The sequence below is a fragment of the Pollachius pollachius genome (assembly GCF_949987615.1).
Source record: "Pollachius pollachius genome assembly, chromosome: 15".
In the NCBI taxonomy this organism is placed as follows: domain Eukaryota; kingdom Metazoa; phylum Chordata; class Actinopteri; order Gadiformes; family Gadidae; genus Pollachius; species Pollachius pollachius.
The window spans coordinates 11,753,475-11,773,117 of NC_136948.1; the positions used below are offsets into that span (position 1 = coordinate 11,753,475).

At 48.2% G+C, this 19,643-nt stretch overlaps 3 protein-coding genes across 4 annotated transcripts in view; 2 read left to right on the top strand and 1 right to left on the bottom strand.

The window, feature by feature from the left end:
• Positions 1-992: 992 nt before the first annotated feature.
• hspa4l (heat shock protein 4 like) lies at positions 993-9,489 on the top strand. Its single transcript, XM_079751867.1, has 19 exons — positions 993-1,341; positions 2,610-2,667; positions 2,887-3,027; positions 3,220-3,342; positions 3,441-3,540; positions 3,777-3,910; positions 4,012-4,256; positions 4,360-4,436; positions 4,533-4,684; positions 4,911-5,017; positions 5,147-5,280; positions 5,726-5,925; positions 6,266-6,340; positions 6,460-6,603; positions 7,210-7,335; positions 7,703-7,810; positions 7,994-8,113; positions 8,423-8,584; positions 8,670-9,489. The coding sequence occupies exons 1-19, from the start codon at positions 1,235-1,237 to the stop codon at positions 8,853-8,855; spliced, it is 2,499 nt and encodes an 832-aa protein (XP_079607993.1). The 5' UTR covers positions 993-1,234; the 3' UTR covers positions 8,856-9,489.
• Positions 9,490-9,745: 256 nt separating this feature from the next.
• Positions 9,746-15,688, top strand: plk4 (polo-like kinase 4). The gene is made up of 15 exons (XM_079752082.1): positions 9,746-9,900; positions 10,594-10,689; positions 11,057-11,152; positions 11,441-11,555; positions 11,678-12,662; positions 12,766-12,860; positions 12,954-13,336; positions 13,489-13,593; positions 13,702-13,804; positions 13,907-14,056; positions 14,174-14,402; positions 14,513-14,603; positions 14,736-14,873; positions 14,961-15,067; positions 15,368-15,688. Exons 1-15 carry the CDS (start codon positions 9,871-9,873, stop codon positions 15,480-15,482), a joined length of 2,838 nt encoding a protein of 945 aa, XP_079608208.1. The 5' UTR covers positions 9,746-9,870; the 3' UTR covers positions 15,483-15,688.
• Positions 15,689-16,780: 1,092 nt separating this feature from the next.
• Positions 16,781-19,643, bottom strand: part of LOC307086550 (inositol-tetrakisphosphate 1-kinase-like) — a gene marked incomplete at its 3' end in the record, with an annotated part of 33,675 nt that continues 30,812 nt past the window's right edge. For both annotated transcript variants that reach the window (XM_079751795.1, XM_079751794.1), the window contains one exon: positions 16,781-19,432. In XM_079751795.1, coding sequence (XP_079607921.1) covers positions 19,098-19,432 — 335 coding nt within the window. The remainder of the gene's footprint in view (positions 19,433-19,643) is intronic.

Genomic DNA, 19,643 nt, shown 5'->3' on the forward strand with positions numbered 1-19,643 from the left:
CACGTTACATTAACATGAAGTCTCCTCACCTGTCTTACTGCGTCCCCTTAGCGTATATTTCTCTGGACTATACATAGTGCATACTCAATACTGTGAACATCTGCAAATTCCATGGTCCATATTTTGCTCATTCATGCACAAACTGTATAGCTTTTTATTATTACGGTAAATGTATCTATTTTATATTGGTTTACTTTCTTTCTTTCTATTTTATAATTATATTTCTTTGCTATGTTTCTAAATATTTTTATGCACCAAACACCAAGAATACTTACTTGGCAATAAAGCCAATTCAGATTTGGATTCTGATCAATTATTATGTTGGGAAGAATTCACTCCATCTCCATCTATGTGCAATCTGTTAACACTCTGTACTTGCCTTGAGTCCAAACAAATTTTAACCGTGGTGGGTTGAGTTACCAATCTAGCTAGGACCACCGTTGATTGGCCGAACCTGCTGTTTCCACTTCCCACAACATGACCTTTCTAATTTATTCAGCTTTTATTTTTTAGCGAGTAACGGAGATGCAAAGGGCTAATGTGTCGAAGTAAAAGTATACATTTTATTAAGGAAGGGTAGCGGAGTATAATTGAAGTTGCTGGAAATATAAATACTCAAGTAAATCACAAATCCATAAAATAATACTTTTTGGAGCTCAGGGTCTTCTTGTGCATGAAAGCAGATAAAATAAGCCATCCAGACATTTTCTTCGTTGATCAACCAGTATAGAGCTTGCCCGGAGCAACGCTAAAATCCCCAAAAGGCTATAACTTGTCCCTGGCGTTAAAACAGGTCTCCAGAGGGCTTCTAGAGGTTCTAGACGGTTCTTTATAGATCGACCGTCCTACCAATCAAGCAGCCTCTGGTGCGAGCCGACTGCGACACGACCAATTAGAAAGGAACAGGGGCGGGCCTTAAACGCATCTTTTGCAATTGCGCATGTTCGTTGGGGCCGCCGGTTTAAGACTGCCAGGAGCGGAAGATTGTTCTGGACCTCATCGCCTACTGGGATTAGATTGAATGAGTTTGCTGATAACGGCGGTGCTTACATAACTGCTCGTAATTTAGTCAGCACGCTGTTAGCTACCTGACGGGTATTATCTGACTAAGACAGCCCTTCAGGAACATAGATCGACCGTCGAACATACTTTGGTAGCGTGTATATATATTATATTCTCTTGTGTCAGGTGCTGTCGTCAGGGAGTAAACTGAGACGAGCCAAAGAGCCTCATTATGTCAGTGGTGGGCATTGATGTTGGATACCAGAACTGTCACATCGCTGTGGCCAGAAGCGGTGGCATTGAAACCATCGCCAACGACTACAGTGACAGATGCACGCCGTGAGTATAACACTGACCTCACCTACATCATCACCTATAGCATCACCTATATATACCATCACCTATACCATCACCTGCATCATCACCTGTAACATCACCTGTACCATCACCTGTAGCAACGACTATATCATCAACTATACTATAGCCACGGGAATGATGCAATTAGAGGGCATCCACTGGCGGAGTAACGCACTAAACTCACTTATAGAGGTGACACCTTTATGACTTCATTTTTGAGTGACTTTATTTCAGTGTTATTCCAAATGTGTGTCGGCTCTTTAAGTCATAGCTCCACATGAATAAAAGCAGGCTATGGTCATGCTCTTCAAGTATGACACGGTGAAAGCACGGGTCATAGGAGACGGTGAGATGTTAGTGCGCCGCAGTGACTGACAGGTGGATCTGTCGACCAGGACGCGTTTTAATACTGCGCAGTTCAGCTGTCAAGTGGACCCCTGGAAAGAGAGGCTGGTGGACCCTCCCCTTCAGACACTGTACCCTGTTCAAATATTGACAGACCAATACATGAGAACACAGAGGAATATACTCTTATTATCCTCCAGTGAGTATAAACTAGCAAACATTATGGGAGGCATTAGCTATATTATTATCAAAACACAATTGATCAACTGTTTTGAAAAACATTGACATTTATTGAATTGTCAAACTATAAGTGTTTGTATAATATAATAAAGGTATTATATATTATAATTAAATCATTTTTATTTATTGAATTGTCAAACTATAAGTGTTTGTATAATATAATAAAGGTATTATATATTATAATGAAATCATTTTTATCTGTGTAAATGTGCAATACTCCCTTAGCGGGGGATAGTAAGTAGAAGTATCCTAGTGTTTGTATTATGCCTGAGGGAAACCAACGGGGATAGTTCTAAGAGACGGGGGGGACACAGATGGAGGACCCGTCAGCCAAGTCATGAAATGAATCCCCTGACGAAGACTAGTGTTGAACTAGCGTTATGGCGCTTCATGAAGTATTAAGTAGGGTCGAGAAGCACGGAATATTCTTTACTTTGAAGGGAAACTATTTTGACTCACTGGCCTATTTAGCAATCTTCCAAGACTCCCTGGTGAAATCTCATCCATCCAATCTCTGTCATACCTACTCAATCTTAATCATAATAATTTCATTGTTCATTCTTTCTTTTTGTAACAGCTGTTGATTATGACTGTTTATTCTATTCATTATTAATTATAGTATATGATTATGCTGCTGATTAATATATTTTTTTTTCCACCACAAGAGCTTATGTGTCCCTGGCTTCCAAAAACCGCATCATTGGAAATGCAGCTAAAAGTCAAGTATGATCCGCTATTAATCAGCCTGTTCATTTTAGCATAACAGATTATTCATGTTAATACACATTTTGTTAATTAACATTCAAACTGCCTGATGCTATAATTGCATGTTCTGGATCAAGTGCCTGACATATATTCTTTATATAATCCATATATGCCTATCAAACAACCGTAGTTAAAATAGTGTTCTGCAGGATATTACATTGCTTATCCTTTTTTCAGATCATAACGAATTTCAAAAACACAGTCCATGGCTTCAAGAAGTTTCATGGCCGAGCGTTTGACGACCCGTTTGTGCAGGGGGAGAAACCCAAACTGCCTTACAGCCTGCATAAACTGGCCAATGGCAACACCGGGATCAAGGTAAAACAGCCATCAGAAATAACCTTATCCTGTCTCTGATATTCCGTTTTTTTGGTTCTCTCAATGTGACTATCTGTTTTAAAACGTAAATAACAAAACACATTTTATTTGGTTTTAATTGCAATCAAATTAGGCTCAGTCCTACGTTTTTATATTATCAACATAGAGCATGAATGGTTGGTCTCCTTCCAGGTGCGTTACCTGGATGAGGACAAAGTGTTCACCGTGGAGCAGATCACTGCCATGCTGCTCACCAAACTCAAGGAGACGTCCGAGGCCGCCCTGAAGAAGCCTGTGGTGGACTGTGTCCTATCTGTTAGTGAGGACAAAAACCCAGCTAAATCCTTTCAAATCTGATTCAATCCAGTCCAATTATTAAAGAGATTGATGGGTGTCCCACATATCTTGTACAGGTCCCGAGTTTTTTCACAGACGCTGAGAGACGGTCGGTATTCGATGCCTCTCAGATCGCTGGGCTCAACTGTTTGCGGCTAATTAACGACACAACTGCAGGTGAGTGTTATGAGAACTGCAAGTCATGAAGTATCTGCCAATGGAAAGAGGCTGACTCTCTTGTCTTGCTTTTGTCTGTCACTCTGTGTATGTATGGTCAGTCAACGTCATTTTGTAAGTCAGGACAAATTATCATGTTCAGGGATCAGGCTTCTACAGAGAAAAGTTTACATCAGTGTTAGTGTATGTTGCCATGATTCAATTGTTTGTGCTCTTTCGGGCCCGGGGGTCTACAGTGGCTTTGGCCTACGGGATCTACAAACAGGATCTACCCTCTGCAGAGGAGAAACCCAGGAACGTGGTGTTTGTGGACTTAGGTCACTCCTCATACCAAGTCTCCATTACTGCATTCAACAAAGGCAAACTCAAGGTGAGCGATTCAAGGGTTAAATTCATATGATCCTCTTTGCTTTCGCTGGTGTCTTCAAAACTTCCGTAAAAAACCAACACAAACAAACCTGTCTATTCTAGGTGTTAGCCACCGCGTTCGACCCTTACCTGGGCGGGCGCAACTTTGACGAGGTGCTGGTGGACTACTTCTGTGAGGACTTCAAGGGCCGCTACAAGCTGAACGTGAAGGAGAACCCGCGGGCCGTGCTCCGCCTGCACCAGGAGTGTGAGAAGCTTAAGAAGCTGATGAGCGCCAACTCCTCGGACCTGCCTCTCAACATCGAGTGTTTCATGAACGACATCGACGTCACCGGCAAGATGAACAGGTGACCTTCCCCTTCCCTTGGATGAGCAGGTCGGGCTTTCTTTCTTTGCCAGGTAATCGCGGCTCACGTGATGAATCAAAATCGTTCTCATTTTGAATTTCAGGATCCAATTTGAAGAATTCTGTGCTCATTATCTGGCGAGACTGGAGGCGCCGTTAAAATCAGTCCTTGAACAAACAAGTATGTCCATCATTGTTTTGATTTACAAAATAGCTACATTTAAACGACATGTTAAAAAATATCAGAGAAACTGTTAATTGCCTGGTTTGGTTGCAGAACTGAGCCGGGATGACATCTATGCGGTGGAGCTAGTGGGCGGGGCCACTAGAACTCCGTCTGTTAAGGAAAGAATCATCAAGTTCTTCGGCAAGGAAATCAGCACCACCCTGAACGCAGACGAGGCTGTGGCCAGGGGCTGTGCACTGCAGGTACACCTCCATGCTGTCACACATGCTATGCCTGGTGTATGGTGTGTTATGGTGTTATAAAATATTATAAGATGGTGTAGTTGAAGTATTAGTGTTATTCTGTTAGTGTTATTGATATGGCTGTACATGCTGCCTCTGGGGAGCTCCCTACATAACCTCTGTGTGTGTGTGTGTGTGTGTGTGTGTGTGTGTGTGTGTGTGTGTGTGTGTGTGTGTGTGTGTGTAGTGTGCGATTCTGTCCCCAGCCTTCAAGGTACGGGAGTTCTGCATCACCGATGTGGTTCCGTTTCCCATCACGCTGCGCTGGAAGTCCTCTACAGATGATGGCATTGGGTAAGTACAAAATATTTTTTATGATTAAACAATGTAACATAAGTCATCTGGTAAAACAAGAAAAACTATGTGGAAATCTTTCCTTCTGGTATCTTTCCGACCCTAACATGTGATGCCTCGGTGTTTCAGGGAGTGCGAGGTGTTCAGTAAGAACCACGCCGCCCCGTTCTCCAAAGTCATCACCTTCCACAAGAAGGAACCCTTCGACCTGGAGGCCTTCTACAGCACCCCCAAAGACCTGCCCTACCCCGACCACAGGATAGGTGCTTTACTGGCTCTCTGCCTCCTCTCCATTGGGCCCCATTAATACCAGCATTGCTATTGAATGGACTTAAAGACTCTGTAAACCCCCCCACCACAGAAGACTACAGAATAATCAATATTCCGTTACCGCTGAGTCTGTGCTCCTTCTCAGCCCTTTTAGGGTCAGGTCCCTGTTGTGGTCTGCAACTGTGGACTGAGTCAGACTGAAGCATAGAGCGAATCTCATGCTGTGTTCAAAGAGTGAGACACCGCAGAAAACTTCTCTGTGGGTGCGGGTGTGGTTTTGACGAGAGTGCACGCCTGAGTGCACACCTGAGTAGACCGCCACTTGTTTCATATTGAAGGCCGGTTCAATATATATAGTTCTTCACAATAGTTGAACGACAAAAAAGAATACAGTGCTTCTATGTGTAGACCTCACCGTCTCTCCCTCTCTTCCCGAAGGCTGTTTCTCTGTGCAGAACGTTGTCCCCCAGGCAGACGGCGACAGCTCCAAGGTCAAGGTCAAAGTGCGCGTGAACGTCCACGGCATCTTCACCGTGTCTGGCGCCTCCCTGATCGAGAAGCAGAAGGGAGAAGGAGGAGAGGAGGTGCAGATGGACACAGAGCCCCTTGTGCAGAACGAAGGGAGGGCAGAGGACCAGGTGAGGGGCTTCAGGCGCTGAGGTTGCCCTGCTTTATCATCAATCGATTTATACAATGAATAGCTAACCCTCAACACATTTCTTCTTATCGTCAGGCCTGTTTACTTTGAATTGATCCTGCTAAAGAACTCCCATATTAACAGTTGTATGATCAAGTAGAAGTAAAGTAGCTGTCTAGGATTGTGTGTTGTGGTTGGGATTGTTACATCTGCCGATAGACGCACATTTGCTATCCTGATAAGCATCCTGGATTTATAATCTGAACCTATGACTGCATCAGTATGTGTAGTGGTAAACATGTTTTACATCAAATTGATGATGATGGTGATTTGTACTCCAGACTAGAATGCAGGTGGACCAGGAAGGCCAGAGTCAAGCGGAGCAGCAGAGGGAGGAGGCCAACTCATGCAGCAAGGTCACCAGAACTGAAACATATAAAAAACCTTAATAGATACAGGTCCCTGTGTATTGTCTGCAATGCGTGCCCAGTATGTTGTGAGACTGAAGTGGTTCTTGGCTGGGCTCCCTGTGCAGGAGGGGGCCCCTGGAGACAAGCAGGACCCCACAGCAGGGGGGAGCAGGCCCAGATCCAAGGTGAAGAGCATTGATCTGCCCATCATCACCAACACGATACGGCAGGTGAACAAGGACATCCTGAACGACTTCGTGGACTACGAGGTCAGTGCCCTCCCAGAAGCCTTCAGGAAGGCTGTGATTCATGAGCCTGTGTTGTACTAATGTGGCTGCCAGAGAGCGGATAGAGTGCTGTGTGTGAGTGAAAGGCCTGCAGTATCATCTTCCACCTTGCTCGGGTTCATATCGCCTGATGATCCATATTAACAACGTGTAGCAAAGGGGCCAGGTCTACTTGGAGAAGGATCAAATAAGAATGGAGTATCATTTCCTAGCGATCAATAATAGATCTGTATTTGTCAAATGCATGCAATGTTATTGTTGGATATTGACAATTGATCTGTAATCATTGAAAATCACAAGGCATACCCAGAGTATATTATTAAATTGAATTGTATTTGTATAGCCCTTAATCACAGGTATAGTCTCAAAGGGCTTAACAGGCCATCTCTTTATGACACCCCCCTGACCCTAGCCCCCCAGAGGGCGGGTGATCCCTCCTTCCAGGGAGGGCTAGGAGTACAATGGGGGCAATAATTGACATACATGCATATAGGCAAAACATTTTAAATCCATATAAAGACCTCAAACAGCAGTTGTTGGTTTTGCCATCAGGAAGGCTTACCCTGTCCTCTTCTCACTATCTTTCAGAGGCGGATGATTGGTCAGGACAAGCTGGAGAAAGAGCGCAACGACGCAAAGAACGCTGTGGAGGAATATCTCTACGACCTGAGAAACAAGCTCTGTGGTGTCTATGAAAAATACATTACAGAAGAGGTAAAGGCTGGTGTTTATTTTGAACGTAAGCAAGGCAATTTGGAGAAACCAGACAGAGTGAGCGACATCTTGAAGTGCCCTACCAATCAAATCTCACCCCGTCCTTCAGACTTCCCTGCAAAGCCACTCCCCAAAAACACAAGCCAAAGATGTTTTTTGTCAGAGCATTTAATCAATCTGCCGAGATAGGAGAATTTCAATGAATATGACTAAAGATGCCTCTGAAATAATTGGCATCCTTACCTTTAACGTTAATGCCTCAGTTTTGTGAACGTCCTGGATATGGGGCTGAAATTACTGAACGGGTTTGATGCTGTTTAGCTGGGATATTCGTCATTGTCTGTGTGTCGTTGGTTCTCTACCATAGGAGAGCAGCCGGCTGTCTCTAATGTTGGAGGACACAGAGAACTGGTTGTACGAAGAAGGAGAAGATCAGCCTAAACAGATCTACGTAGACAAACTGGATGAACTCAAGGTCTGAATACATGCCAATATGAGTTTTGGTTATGGCTGACAGAAATAACCGTATTGTATTATTGGGCTGTATTAGACGCCAGCGCAAAATTAAGCTAGCTTCAGGCATCCAAAGAGAGCATCAATGTAGTGAAAAAGAGAAGAGAAAACTTTGATATTGTTATATTCCTGTTTTTATGTTCAGAGATTTGGTCAGCCCATTGAAGACAAACACAGAGAGAATGAAGATAGACCGAGGGCTTTTGAGGAGCTGGGCAAGAAACTGCAGCTTTACATGAAAGCCGTGGATTGCTTTAAACAAAAGGTAAGAACTATTGGATACATAGAGGTTGTAATTTGCCTGTTCTACCAAATTATGTGAAATGAGTGATGTTACAATTGACTAGAGGCACAGGGATTCAAGGTGCCCTTCAAATGAATAACTAATAATAGTAACAAGCTAATTAGGAGAATGAATTGATTCTGATGAAAATATAACAAATTCTATGTCATCTTTTGAGTGATATGTTTGTAAACGCTAACGAGAGATATTTGATGAATTCACATCAGACAATGTAGCTGATGAAGCCCACGGTCCTCAGTCAATATAAGAGCCTTTCTCTCCCTCCCCTAGGACGAGCGCTACATGCATCTGCAAGTGGAGGAGATGAGCGCCGTGGAGAAGTGCGTGACAGAAAGCATGGTGTGGATGAACAGCAAGATGAACGCCCAGAGCAAAGTCCCCATCACTCAGGACCCGGTGGTCCAAGTAGCAGACATCATAGCCAAAATACAGGTTAGTGTGCCTAACATCTCCAGTTTGTTTAATAGTCAACACTGACCAAGCCATCGTAAAAACATGAAGCCACCTCTGTCACTAGGAACTGGAGGACGTTTGCTACCAAGCCATCAACAGGCCGAGGCCCCAACTGGAGGAGGTGTTTGAGGAGACTGACAGCAGCCAGGCCCCTAATGGCCCCACGGCCCAGCAAGGAGACGGGGCCAAGGGAGAGGCCACGGGGGGTCCACAGTCCAAGTCTGCCTCTGGGAAGATGGAAGTGGACTGAGCTGTCCAGCAGCGAACGAAAGTCTTGCATCCCTCCCCCTCGTGACCATCATCGACCATCCGAGCAGAAGCACCGGGACCATCTCTCAAGTTTACCAGCCTCTCAGTGGGGGGGCTCTTGTTTTTCAGTGGCGCCATGGTGGGCTTGTTTCATTTTGGGGAAGACATTTTGTTTCAATCTTCTTTGTGACTGGCGGCTTTCACTTTGTGAAGGAATAAAACCTAAATGACAGGATAATCATGTGGTAGAGTTAACACTGCTTCTGACTGAAACCCTTCACTTCTTAGTCCAGCGCTAGGTAACGTTTCACATCTGATTCCATCTCATGTCGCTGCAGCCATTCCACTCACAACCTTCTTTCTAGAAGTTTCTGAGCTAGTGCTCTCTTGTCATTGCTATGGCTGATTTATTGATAAGTACATATGTAATACGACATTATATAAACAATTATATTTATTTTATTTAATCTTAAAATTTAGTTGTTAGAAAATGTAAATAGCATTCCAGTCAGTTATGGGGATCCAGTGTGTGAATATAGAGAACACAGCCCTGGTGTAAATGAACTTGTTGCGCTCAATCTTTTAAGTAATTTTTGGCTGCAGGTTTCCTTCTCTTTACCCATATTTCCATAACACTGAAGTCATGAGATGTAAAGTCGACCAATAAATGCAAATGCCTGTAAGACAATAAATTAATATAATTTGCGATTCCTCCGGTCCTTATTATGGTTGGTGATGTGAATGTGAAGAAACAAATAAAACTGTTTTTTAGTGTAGTTAACGCTGGCTGTCGCTGTATCAAAGTGGGCGTGGCACGTTTTGTTGTGTGACGTAGCCCGTGACGTCGGCAGTCTGCACTAACTGGCGGATATTTTGAAAATGGAAGGAATGACAAAGTTTTGGAGGGGAAAAAAGTTACAACATCGACCACGATTTTAGGATCTAATGTCACATCCATCGACGCATGCAGAAAATCCATTTAACTGCATGCGTCGATAACGCCGACTTCGCTCAGGATGAGTGTTTCAATCGGCGTCAGAATCGAGGTATGGTAAAACGTGCTAGCTTTAGCTACTAGCTAGCATAACATTGACGATGAAAAAGCGGGATGCCAGCAAAACGGGTTTTAACATTTAAAAAATAAGCGCAAACATTGTGTAATATTGTCAGGATAAAGTGAAGTAAAGCATTTAGGGAAGTTAACGCAGAAGGCTTTAGTGCTCCACCGTATCCTCTCGGGAAGCCTCGGGAGTCTCCGGGGAGCGGGCTGCTAGGTGACGGGACCAGGAGCTCATTAGCGGGAAGGTGCCCGGGATAATTGCCGGGTGTTCGTTGGCCATATGACAGCGTCAGGTGGCGATGGCTTGTTTGGCTGTTAACGGTATTGTGGGAGGATGTTGTGTGTGTCTTGACGACCCCGAGCGTCTGTGTACGACGCAGACGTCGGTGTGACAACATGTCACGACACAGAGGGACATTTTCCGAAGATGTCGTTTATTATTTCATCCATAACCTCTCCGCTGATTGCTTGATTAGTAAACATGAAGAAGGGATTTTATCTTACGCACAGGAACTGGGAATTAAGGTATAGTCCTTGTGAATGTGTCTTCCTGATTATTGGATATAAAGATGCGCCGATTGTGTATCTACCTCGATGAATGCATGCATTACGCCATGACAATCCCATTGTATTACTGAGACGCTGTCGCTTACAGATGCCTTGTTATTCTTTCATTCAGGATTTTAAGGTCCTCACCCTTCTTGGCAAGGGCTCGTTTGCATGTGTTTATCGGGCAAAGTCGAAAAATACCGGTGTGGATGTTGCAATCAAAATGGTAAGAAATTCTGTATTCAAATTGTGTATCTTGTTTCCCATCAATGGAGTGTAAATTATCTTCAAGATGGCACGTAATCTGTTGCACACAAAAGTGTTTAAAATGTTTACTACAGTGACGTTACTACTGTCTAGTTTGGTTATCTGTTGCCTTCCGCAGCAGTATAGCATCGCCTTGTGGTTCAGTCACAGTGCGTTAGGATTAGGCGTTACCTTGGATTCCCCGTAGAATAAACCAACAGAAATTCTCACTGTCCGTTTATGGACAGATTCGCAGTTCAAGGTGCGCCAGGTCTATTACGGTCTGATTCATCTGCCACGCCCACATCTCCAGGGTGTATAATTATCATCATTGTCCCATTCTGCAGATTGACAAGAAGGCCATGCACAAAGCTAGCATGGTCACACGTGTAACCAACGAGGTGGAGATTCACTGTCGGTTGAAGCACCCTTCCATCCTTGAGGTATAATTACCTGTGTAACATACAATCTTCTGCACATTTATCAATTTTATACACTACAAAGATATAACGTGTATTGTCTGCTTCAGATGTCTTCCAAAAGTTAACATACCCGCCGAAATCGCCCAAGTTGTATTTGCATTAATGTCTAAATGATACAAACCATAGCAATGCAATCATTATTTATTTTTTAAATAACTGCCTGCCGTCATCAGCGTTGAACCGACGGGCGCAGCTTCAATCGTCCCCCGAGCAAAGCATTTCTAATACTGTGTCTCTTTGCTTTTAAAGCTCTACAACTACTTTGAGGACAGCAACTACGTGTACCTGGTGTTGGAGATGTGTCACAACGGAGAAATGGGCCGCTATCTCAAAGACAGGAAGGCGCCGTTCTCTGAGGAGGAAGGTCAGTGGAGATTTGAGTCTAGAATCTTAATCAGTTATTGAGTTGTCATGTAACAAGCACCTTGCCATGCCACCTGTCACCCCCCCTGTCATTGAGGAGGACCTGTTGCTTTGCTTTCCCAGCGCGGCACTTCATGCATCAGATCGTGAAGGGGATGCTGTATCTGCACACGCACGGCATCATGCACCGCGACCTCACCATGTCCAACCTGCTGCTGACCAGCAGCATGAACATTAAGATCGCCGACTTCGGCCTGGCCACGCAGCTCAAGCTCCCCACGGAGAAGCACTTCACCATGTGCGGCACGCCCAACTACATCTCCCCCGAGGTGGCCACGCGCAGCGCCCACGGCCTGGAGTGCGATGTGTGGTCGCTGGGCTGCATGTTCTACGCCTTCCTCACGGGCCGCCCCCCCTTCGACACGGACACCGTCAAGCACACCCTCAGCAAGGTGGTGCTGGGGGAGTACCACATGCCCGACCACATGACGCCCGAGGCCCAGGACCTCATCCGGCAGATGCTGCAGAGGGACCCGGCGCAGAGGCCCAGCCTGTCCACCGTGCTGGACCACCCCTTCATGACCCAGAGCCTGCTGGCCCGCACCAAGGAGCTGGGCCTGGGCGACCCGGGCTCCATGGACAGCGGCATCGCGACCATCTCCACGGCGTGCACCTCCACCTCCATGTCGGGCGGCAGCGGCGGCAGCAACCGCCTCCAGAGGAGGGCGCGGCACGCCATGGGCTCCGCCCTACCCAACCGCATGACGCCCATCCCCACGCCGCCGCCGCCGCGGCACCACCCCGGCGGCGGCAGCGGCTGTTACGAGGACGGCGAGCCGTGGCTGGAGCAGCGCTCGGAGGCGGCGCCCCAACCGGGCCGCAGCCGGGTGTTCATTGGCGGGGAAGACGGGCCGCCCCACTCCCGGTACCTGCGGAGGGCTCACTCGTCGGACCGCGCCCCCTGCGCGGCGCCGGGCCGCAGCAGGGCAGAGCTGGAGCGCTGCCACTCGGAGGAGAACCTGAGGGCGGCCTTCCCCACGACCTCTGCCCCCCAGGGCTTCATGGAGCACGCCAGGCTGCCCTCGCCGCCCATCAAGCAGCCCGCCAGGTGAGGCTCAGCGGAGCATGTGACGTTGTGAGGTCGCTCTCACTTTGGCTTCCTGTCCGGGATCGGTTCTAATGTTATCATGGTTTGTTGTGCGTGGTTCCAGCTCTGGGTGTTTGCGACCCAAGCAGAGCGGTAACCCACCAGGCAACAGGCAGCTCCAGGACTCGGGAGTGTACTCCAACTGGTTCAACAAAGAAGGTAGGGGCCCCGCTCGATGGCTTCTACCGCTGCGCTGTGATGCCTCCGCCTGAGCCTGGACGGAGCTCTTCATCCTCTCTCTCTGTCCCCCAGGGTCCGGCCTGCGGCCCGCAGACGGCAGCACCCACAGCAGCGGCGGGAGCTTCCACAGCGGCAGGGAGCCCCTGGGGGTCCACAACTCCTGGCCGGACCCCCACCACCACCACCACCAGCAGCAGCAGCAGCGCGACCGGCCGCTCAGCCCTCACTACCACCTCCAGCAGTCCTCCTTCCCGCCCGACCCGGAGGACTACAGGGAGAACATCCCCGGGGCCCCGGAGTTCCAGCCCCCCCCCGGCGGCCGAGAGCCGAAGCCCACCCAGAGCCTGACCTCCACGGGGGGGCAGACCAGGGACAAGAAGACCCTAAGGGACGTCCTCCCCCCGCTGTGCGCTTCCAGACTCAAGCCCATCAGGCAGAAGACCAAGAACGCTGTGGTGAGCCCCCTGACGCCGTCTGTCCCCCGCACCTTTAAGAGGCCAATCAACAACAGCCTTATTCACGCATGAATAACATTTGAATATTTTCTGCCCAATCTGAGTTTGAACTTCATGTCGTGATCATGGTTTAATTGAACGTGTGGCCTTAGGTAAGCATCCTGGAGACGGGTGACGTGTGCTTGGAGCTCATCAAAGGTCAGGGCAGCCAGGAGCGGGTCAAGGATGTCCTGCGCATCTCCTGCGATGGTTCCATGGTGAGCTCCAGTTTGAATGCGTTTCTGTCTGAATAACCTCTGAATCCAGAGGACATTATGTCCACTACGGCGGTCCTCTGAAGTGCTCTGTTCCCCCACATCTCCTAGGTGACCATATACCAGCCGAACGATGGGAAGGGCCTTCCGGTGTCGGACAGACCCCCCGCTCCCCCGGAAGACATCCTCATCTGTAGCTACGAGGACCTCCCAGGTACTGCAACCTGTCTGATGGAAGAACCCCAAATATCAGCTTCTAAAAGGATTAATAGTCAATCACTCATTTTTTTTTTTTCCTTCTTTTAATTCGTTGTAGAAAAGTACTGGAAAAAGTACCAGTACGCGTCCAAGTTTGTGCAGCTGGTGAAGTCCAAGACGCCCAAAGTGTCCCTCTATACCAAATACGCCAAGTGCATGCTGATGGAGAACTCTCCCAGCGCCGACCTGGAGGTCTGCTTCTACGACGGTGAGCTCTCGCCTCCCTCAAGCCCCCCTCCTCTCCCTCCCTCTCCGGGGGGAGCCCAATACCTCGGCGAGGCCCGACTCCCCCGTCCTCACGTGCCCCCCCCCTCTCCCTCCCCAGGGGCCAAGACCCACAAGACGTCGGAGCTGGTGCGCGTGGTGGAGCGGAGCGGCAAGGCGTGCACGGTGAAGGGCGAGGCGGGGCTGGGCGGCCTGAGCCCCGAGGGGCGCCGCTACGTGGAGCTGTCGGACGCTGGCCACGCCATGTGTCTGGCCCTGGAGGCCGCCGTCGCGGCCGAGGAGTACCGCAGCCTCAGGAACACGGCCTACTTCCCCATCACCATCGGCAGGTGAGCCGGAGACCCGGTCGCCAAACCTCCACTCTTCGTCTGACCTCTCCACGTTATGGTCCTCTGCCTCCTGCTTGTGTTCTGAAGGCTGAGTTTGTCGCCCTCTGCAGGAGACCGGCCGACACTGACTCTGCACTCCAGCCCTCCCAGCCAACCCCGGCGGACGTGGCCTCCCCTCCAGCACCGCGGATCACCCCTTCGGTGAGTGTCTGTGTGTGTGTGTGTGTGTGTGTGTGTGTGTGTGTGTGCGCGCACGTGCCCCCCCCGTAACGTCAACACTGGGTTTCTGAGCTCTCCGTCTCAAGTGTTTTTGGTCGTGTGTCATTCCTCCAGATGATCTCCTACGACGGCTCTGACTTCACCTCCGCCAGCCTGTCTAAGAAGTGTTCCCCGCGGGGGCGGGACTCTGCCCACTGCGAGGGGAAGGTGCTCAAGTCGGTGTTTGTGCCCAACATTGGCTGGGCCTCCCAGGTATGTGGTGCGTGACAGCGTTTGTCACTCAGCTGTAAGTGGGGGCGTAGTTCTGATGATTGACCTGTGTGTGTGTTTCCTCTCTAGCTGACGGGTGGAGAGGTGTGGGTGCAGTTCAACGACGGCTCCCAGCTGGTGGTGCAGGCCGGCGTCTCCTGCATCGCCTACACGTCACCGGAAGGACACTCCATCAGGTACTGTCACCACCCAGACCACTGTGGGGCTTTCTCCTCCTAGTCTCCGATACACATCACTATATATACACACAGTCTTTAGTGTATGTTGTTGTATGTCTGTCCCCCACCTCGCCTAACTATTCAATTCACTTAACCACAGGTACAGTCTCAAAGGGCTTTACAGGCCATATATTTACCCCCCCCCCCGACCCTAGCTCCCCTAGAGGGCAAGAAAACTTGCAGCTTCTTTGTTTAGATTCCCGTCTGTGGTCAGAATTGCTAGATGTCATTCCCCCTCTCTCCACCGTCCCCCTCCAGGTATAAGGAGAACGAGAGGCTCCCGGAGCATGTGAAGGAGAAGCTGCACTGTCTCTCTAACATCCTGGGGCTGCTGGCCAACCCGGCCATCCAGCGCCCCCACCAGCCCCACTGAGCCTGCCCTGTTGCTGGGCAACCAGCACGGGCGTCACACCTTCAGGCAGCTTGTAAATACTGCTGCTTTTTTTTTTTTTTTTTATGTACAGAAAGTTAAAGATTATGAAAACATATTTTTTTAATGATTGAATGAATACCGGTTTGTACAGTTTATATGTCGGCAATTGTGTGTGTGTGTTTGTCCTTTTATGTGTTTTTCTTACGTTGAACTCCAAACATGTTTTCTAATGAAATGGCAGATGTGATTGCTGAGGCAATAAAAAGGCTGGTTGGAGAATCGCTGCACTTTATTTTACCTTCTTCTCTCCACACTTGAAAACATTTTGTGGAACAAAAAAAAAACATTAAAGGATTCCGAGCTATACCTCATGGTTTGAGTCCGGCGTTGAAAAGCAGGTTACAGTATAGAAGCCAACACATTCCTCCTGAATCCTGCGTGTTGATGTAACGTTTTACATAAATACGGTCTGAGCAGCGTGATGCAGCTTTTCTGGACCGGCATACTGGTATGTGTTAAAGTGTCAAATACATTTAATATAGCGATAGAAAACTAAGGCCTTGACGTAATTTAATAGACCGCTAAAGTCCATGATGAAAACATGCTGTAAGAAATTGTTAAACAAAAGTACACGTTGATTTAGTAGGTCGGTTAACAAAGTACCGCAAGCCTTTTCTGCGTTTTCAACTCAGACTTGGTTCCTTTTCTACACGTTTTGGCAAACCTCTGGTCTCCAGTGTAATACGAGAGTGCTGGCTGTTGTCTGTGGTCATCCAAAGTCAGACCATCTTCAGCAAAAACAGAAAATAGCTTATCGCGTCTCATAGAAATTCAAGCGGAAACCGCCATATTTAATTCGCTTGAACAAGTCTGGCTTATTCCTAAATCAGTGAGTTTCACAAGCCTTCAGGCCAGCCTGGGCCGGACCACTCTATTACAGGGGAATCAAGTACCTTAATAATACATGGCTGGGCCGGACCATTCACTCTACTACAGGGGAGACGAGCCCTTTAATATTGCAGGGCTGGGCCGGACCCATTCACTACTTCAGCGGAGACGACTCCTTTAATGTTACAGGGCACATTATTTTGTACCTTCATATAACCTATGACCAAATCATGATGCCTTCAGTCCCCCTACTGAGGCGTTTAGTATACTAGTTATATCATATAGATGTTAACCACGTAAAAAAAATTCTAAATGTCTGTGGGTTACAGATAACTGCACATGCTTGAGCTTTTTACTGGCAGTGAGCAGGATTTAGTGTGTTGTCTGTCCTCTTTCAGAGATGACCACAGTTCAGGGTTAACCATTTATTTCCCATGTAGAAGCACACACAAAGGAGAGCACAACGTAGGACATACAGTATAGTGGCGTACACAACAGTTTAGTTCCCGCAGAACACAGGAGAGCACGACGGACACGCCCCATTACCGTGTACACGACCAACCACCATCAGTAAAAGAGGAGGAGGTTCGATTCCTCCAACTCCACCCCCGGTAGGAATACCAGGGATAATCTTTTCCCAGAGCACCCTCACCTTAATTTCTCCAGATATAACATACTTATTATAATTTAACCGTAGCTGTAACGACTCATGGTGTCGCCATGAAAAATGGCATATAAATGGAATATTCCCCTTCTCTAAAGGGCCGGAGGTTCTGTAAAAATAGCACTAATGAGACCGTCCCCCCCTTACTGACAGGCGGTCTTCCTCACGCCCAGCAGTTCACCATCTGATAAACATCCATGGTTTGTTCATTACTTCACTCGCTTACTTATTTTCATTGTTTGACATATCTATACATCTTTATAGATATAAGTAGATAGATACAGATTTATCAATGAAATCACCCTTCCCTCCCCAATAAAATCTCAATAAAATAAAGTTAGATTTTGTAGATATCAGGACAGACAACCTAAAACAGGAGTAAAAAAGTTCTCACAGTGAACATTGGGAGCAGGAAAAAGGATTTTCTGTTTTTAAAACTCAAATCATTGTTTTCACATACAAACAGACATCAGCTGGAACGGAAGGTAGGGGAGGGAATCAAACCCCGCACTACGCTAGAACCACGGGTTGCTCAAGAACTGCGGCTGGCGTAAGTGCTGAAGTCAGGGTTTTATTATATTAGAAGGTCAGAGGATCCATAAGCAAAAAAAAAAATCATTAGGAAATATCACCGGCACCGTCGCAAATGATCTATTCCAATTAAGATTAGAGGACAATTAAATATTTTACAACTTGTTTTAGTCTAATCACTTTTACGAACAAATATAAAAGTCAGTGGGTTTTTAGTCTAGTCAATTGTAATTTACCTAAACTTCTCTATAGAAACGGCACCGCAGGTGACTGACGTCTCATTTCCAAAAATCTTCAGCAGATTTCCGTTGAAAACCTTTTGCACCGTTTCCCACATGGATGAAGAGGAAGTAATTTAGAGGCATGACAAAATAGAGAGGCCGTTTCACCGCAGCCCCGATCAAGCACTTGGAATTCAAACACTATGGAATCCTTTGGATAACGGAATGTGATTTTATATATAGTGCTGTCTGGAAAACACTGAACCAGGGCCTGAGCCCCAAGCCACGATGCTGGGCTGTTTGGAGCAACACTAAACACCTGCAGACATCTGACCCACAACGCTCCGGACCGATGCAGCGTTCCGGGCCCACCCACAGCGCTACAGGTCCAACACAATGCTCCGGAGCAGCACAACGCTCCGAAGCAGCACAACGCTCCGGGTCGACCCACAGCGCTCCGGACTGACCAACAGCGCCCCGAACTGACCCAAAGCGCTCCGAACCGACCCACAGCACTCCGGAGCAACACAACGCTCCGGACAAATACATCGTTCCGGACCGACACAATGGAACTTCCACGGTCGGCTAGAACCAAAACGATACAAAGCAGAGAAACCGACATTTGGTCACATGACCTCGGAGCCAACATCTCCTTACTGGTCACGGTGGTTTCTGTGGTGGTTTCGGCGGGGGTCCTTGAATAGATTTCCAACCGGCTAGCTGTGAGAATGACATGATGTTGATGGCACACAGAATAGTAAACAGCTCACAACTCTGATTGACCGACCTCAGGCCGACGTCAATATCCTGGTCTGGTCGGAAGTCCGCCACGCTGAAAACTCCTTGAGCGGTTCTCCGGCCACGTGGGGACAGGGGAGCGAATGTCATCGGAATACAAAACAGGAGCGAGCCACCGGAACGTTAAACCTGCCCCGCTGAGGGTTTCTCCCCGGGGCCGAAATCGAGTGTCGATCGCGGCCTTATCACCTTACATGGGCATTCCCCCCACACATAGCCCCCCCCCCACCCCCAACCCTTCAGCGACAGACGTTATTACAGAGTTCCCAATGGTTCACATCACATTGTCAGGTCTTCTGCGACCAAATCAAACATACAAAAAGGCAGAGCGAGAGAGAAAGAAAGCCGTCACCTAATCACCATCGAATCGGAAAAAGTTTTGTTTGTTTGATTACAGATATATTATAACTATTATGACCAATCACTTATTATTAGAGTCAAGCGTTGTTATCCCATCTGGTCAGGGTGGATGGCGTGCCTCGGGGAGTGGGGGAGGGGGCTGGAGGTCGGAGGTCACTGCGAGGAGGCCTTGGCGGCCATGGTGGAGACGCAGTGCTGCTGGAAGTTGGGCGACACGGCCGAGTTGCAGCCCAGTCTCTGGCGGGCCCCCTTCAGCGCCGCGTCCCCCTCCACGATCCAGGGGCTGCCCCCCCCGGCCTCCTTGCCCGGGGGACCACAGCCGCCGGCGGGGGGCTCCGGGCTTGGGGGGGCGGCCATGCCGGTCGACCCCTTGGGCGGCTCGCTGGCGGTGGCGGGCGTGGCCGGGGGGCTGTCGGCGCCGGGCGCCTGCAGCAGGCCGGTGATGTGGTTCAGCAGGTCGTTGAAGAACTCCGGCACGCCTTCGTAACCTGGGGGAGCACAGGGGGGGGGGGGGGGGATCAGCTGAGGACGGGGACACCGCACACGTCGACATGCAGTCCTCATGCGTTCTCATTACTGACAATTCATTTACAGCGCCATCTTTCTATAATTCAAATACTGGATGGATAAAACACTAAAACGCTCCTGACTCTGTTGAAGGCCGGCTATAAGCCCGTCCAATCACGTCAGTCCTCGTGA

Coding starts and splice junctions, on each gene's coding strand:
- hspa4l (XM_079751867.1), top strand. CDS start 1,235: ATGTCAGTGGTGGGCATTGATGTTGGATACCAGAACTGTCACATCGCT. Junction 4,685..4,910: donor CCAGGGGCTGTGCACTGCAG/GTACACCTCCAT, acceptor GTGTGTGTGTAG/TGTGCGATTCTGTCCCCAGC. Junction 8,585..8,669: donor ACATCATAGCCAAAATACAG/GTTAGTGTGCCT, acceptor CTCTGTCACTAG/GAACTGGAGGACGTTTGCTA.
- plk4 (XM_079752082.1), top strand. CDS start 9,871: ATGAGTGTTTCAATCGGCGTCAGAATCGAG. Junction 10,690..11,056: donor TGGATGTTGCAATCAAAATG/GTAAGAAATTCT, acceptor CCCATTCTGCAG/ATTGACAAGAAGGCCATGCA. Junction 14,604..14,735: donor CACCGCGGATCACCCCTTCG/GTGAGTGTCTGT, acceptor TCATTCCTCCAG/ATGATCTCCTACGACGGCTC.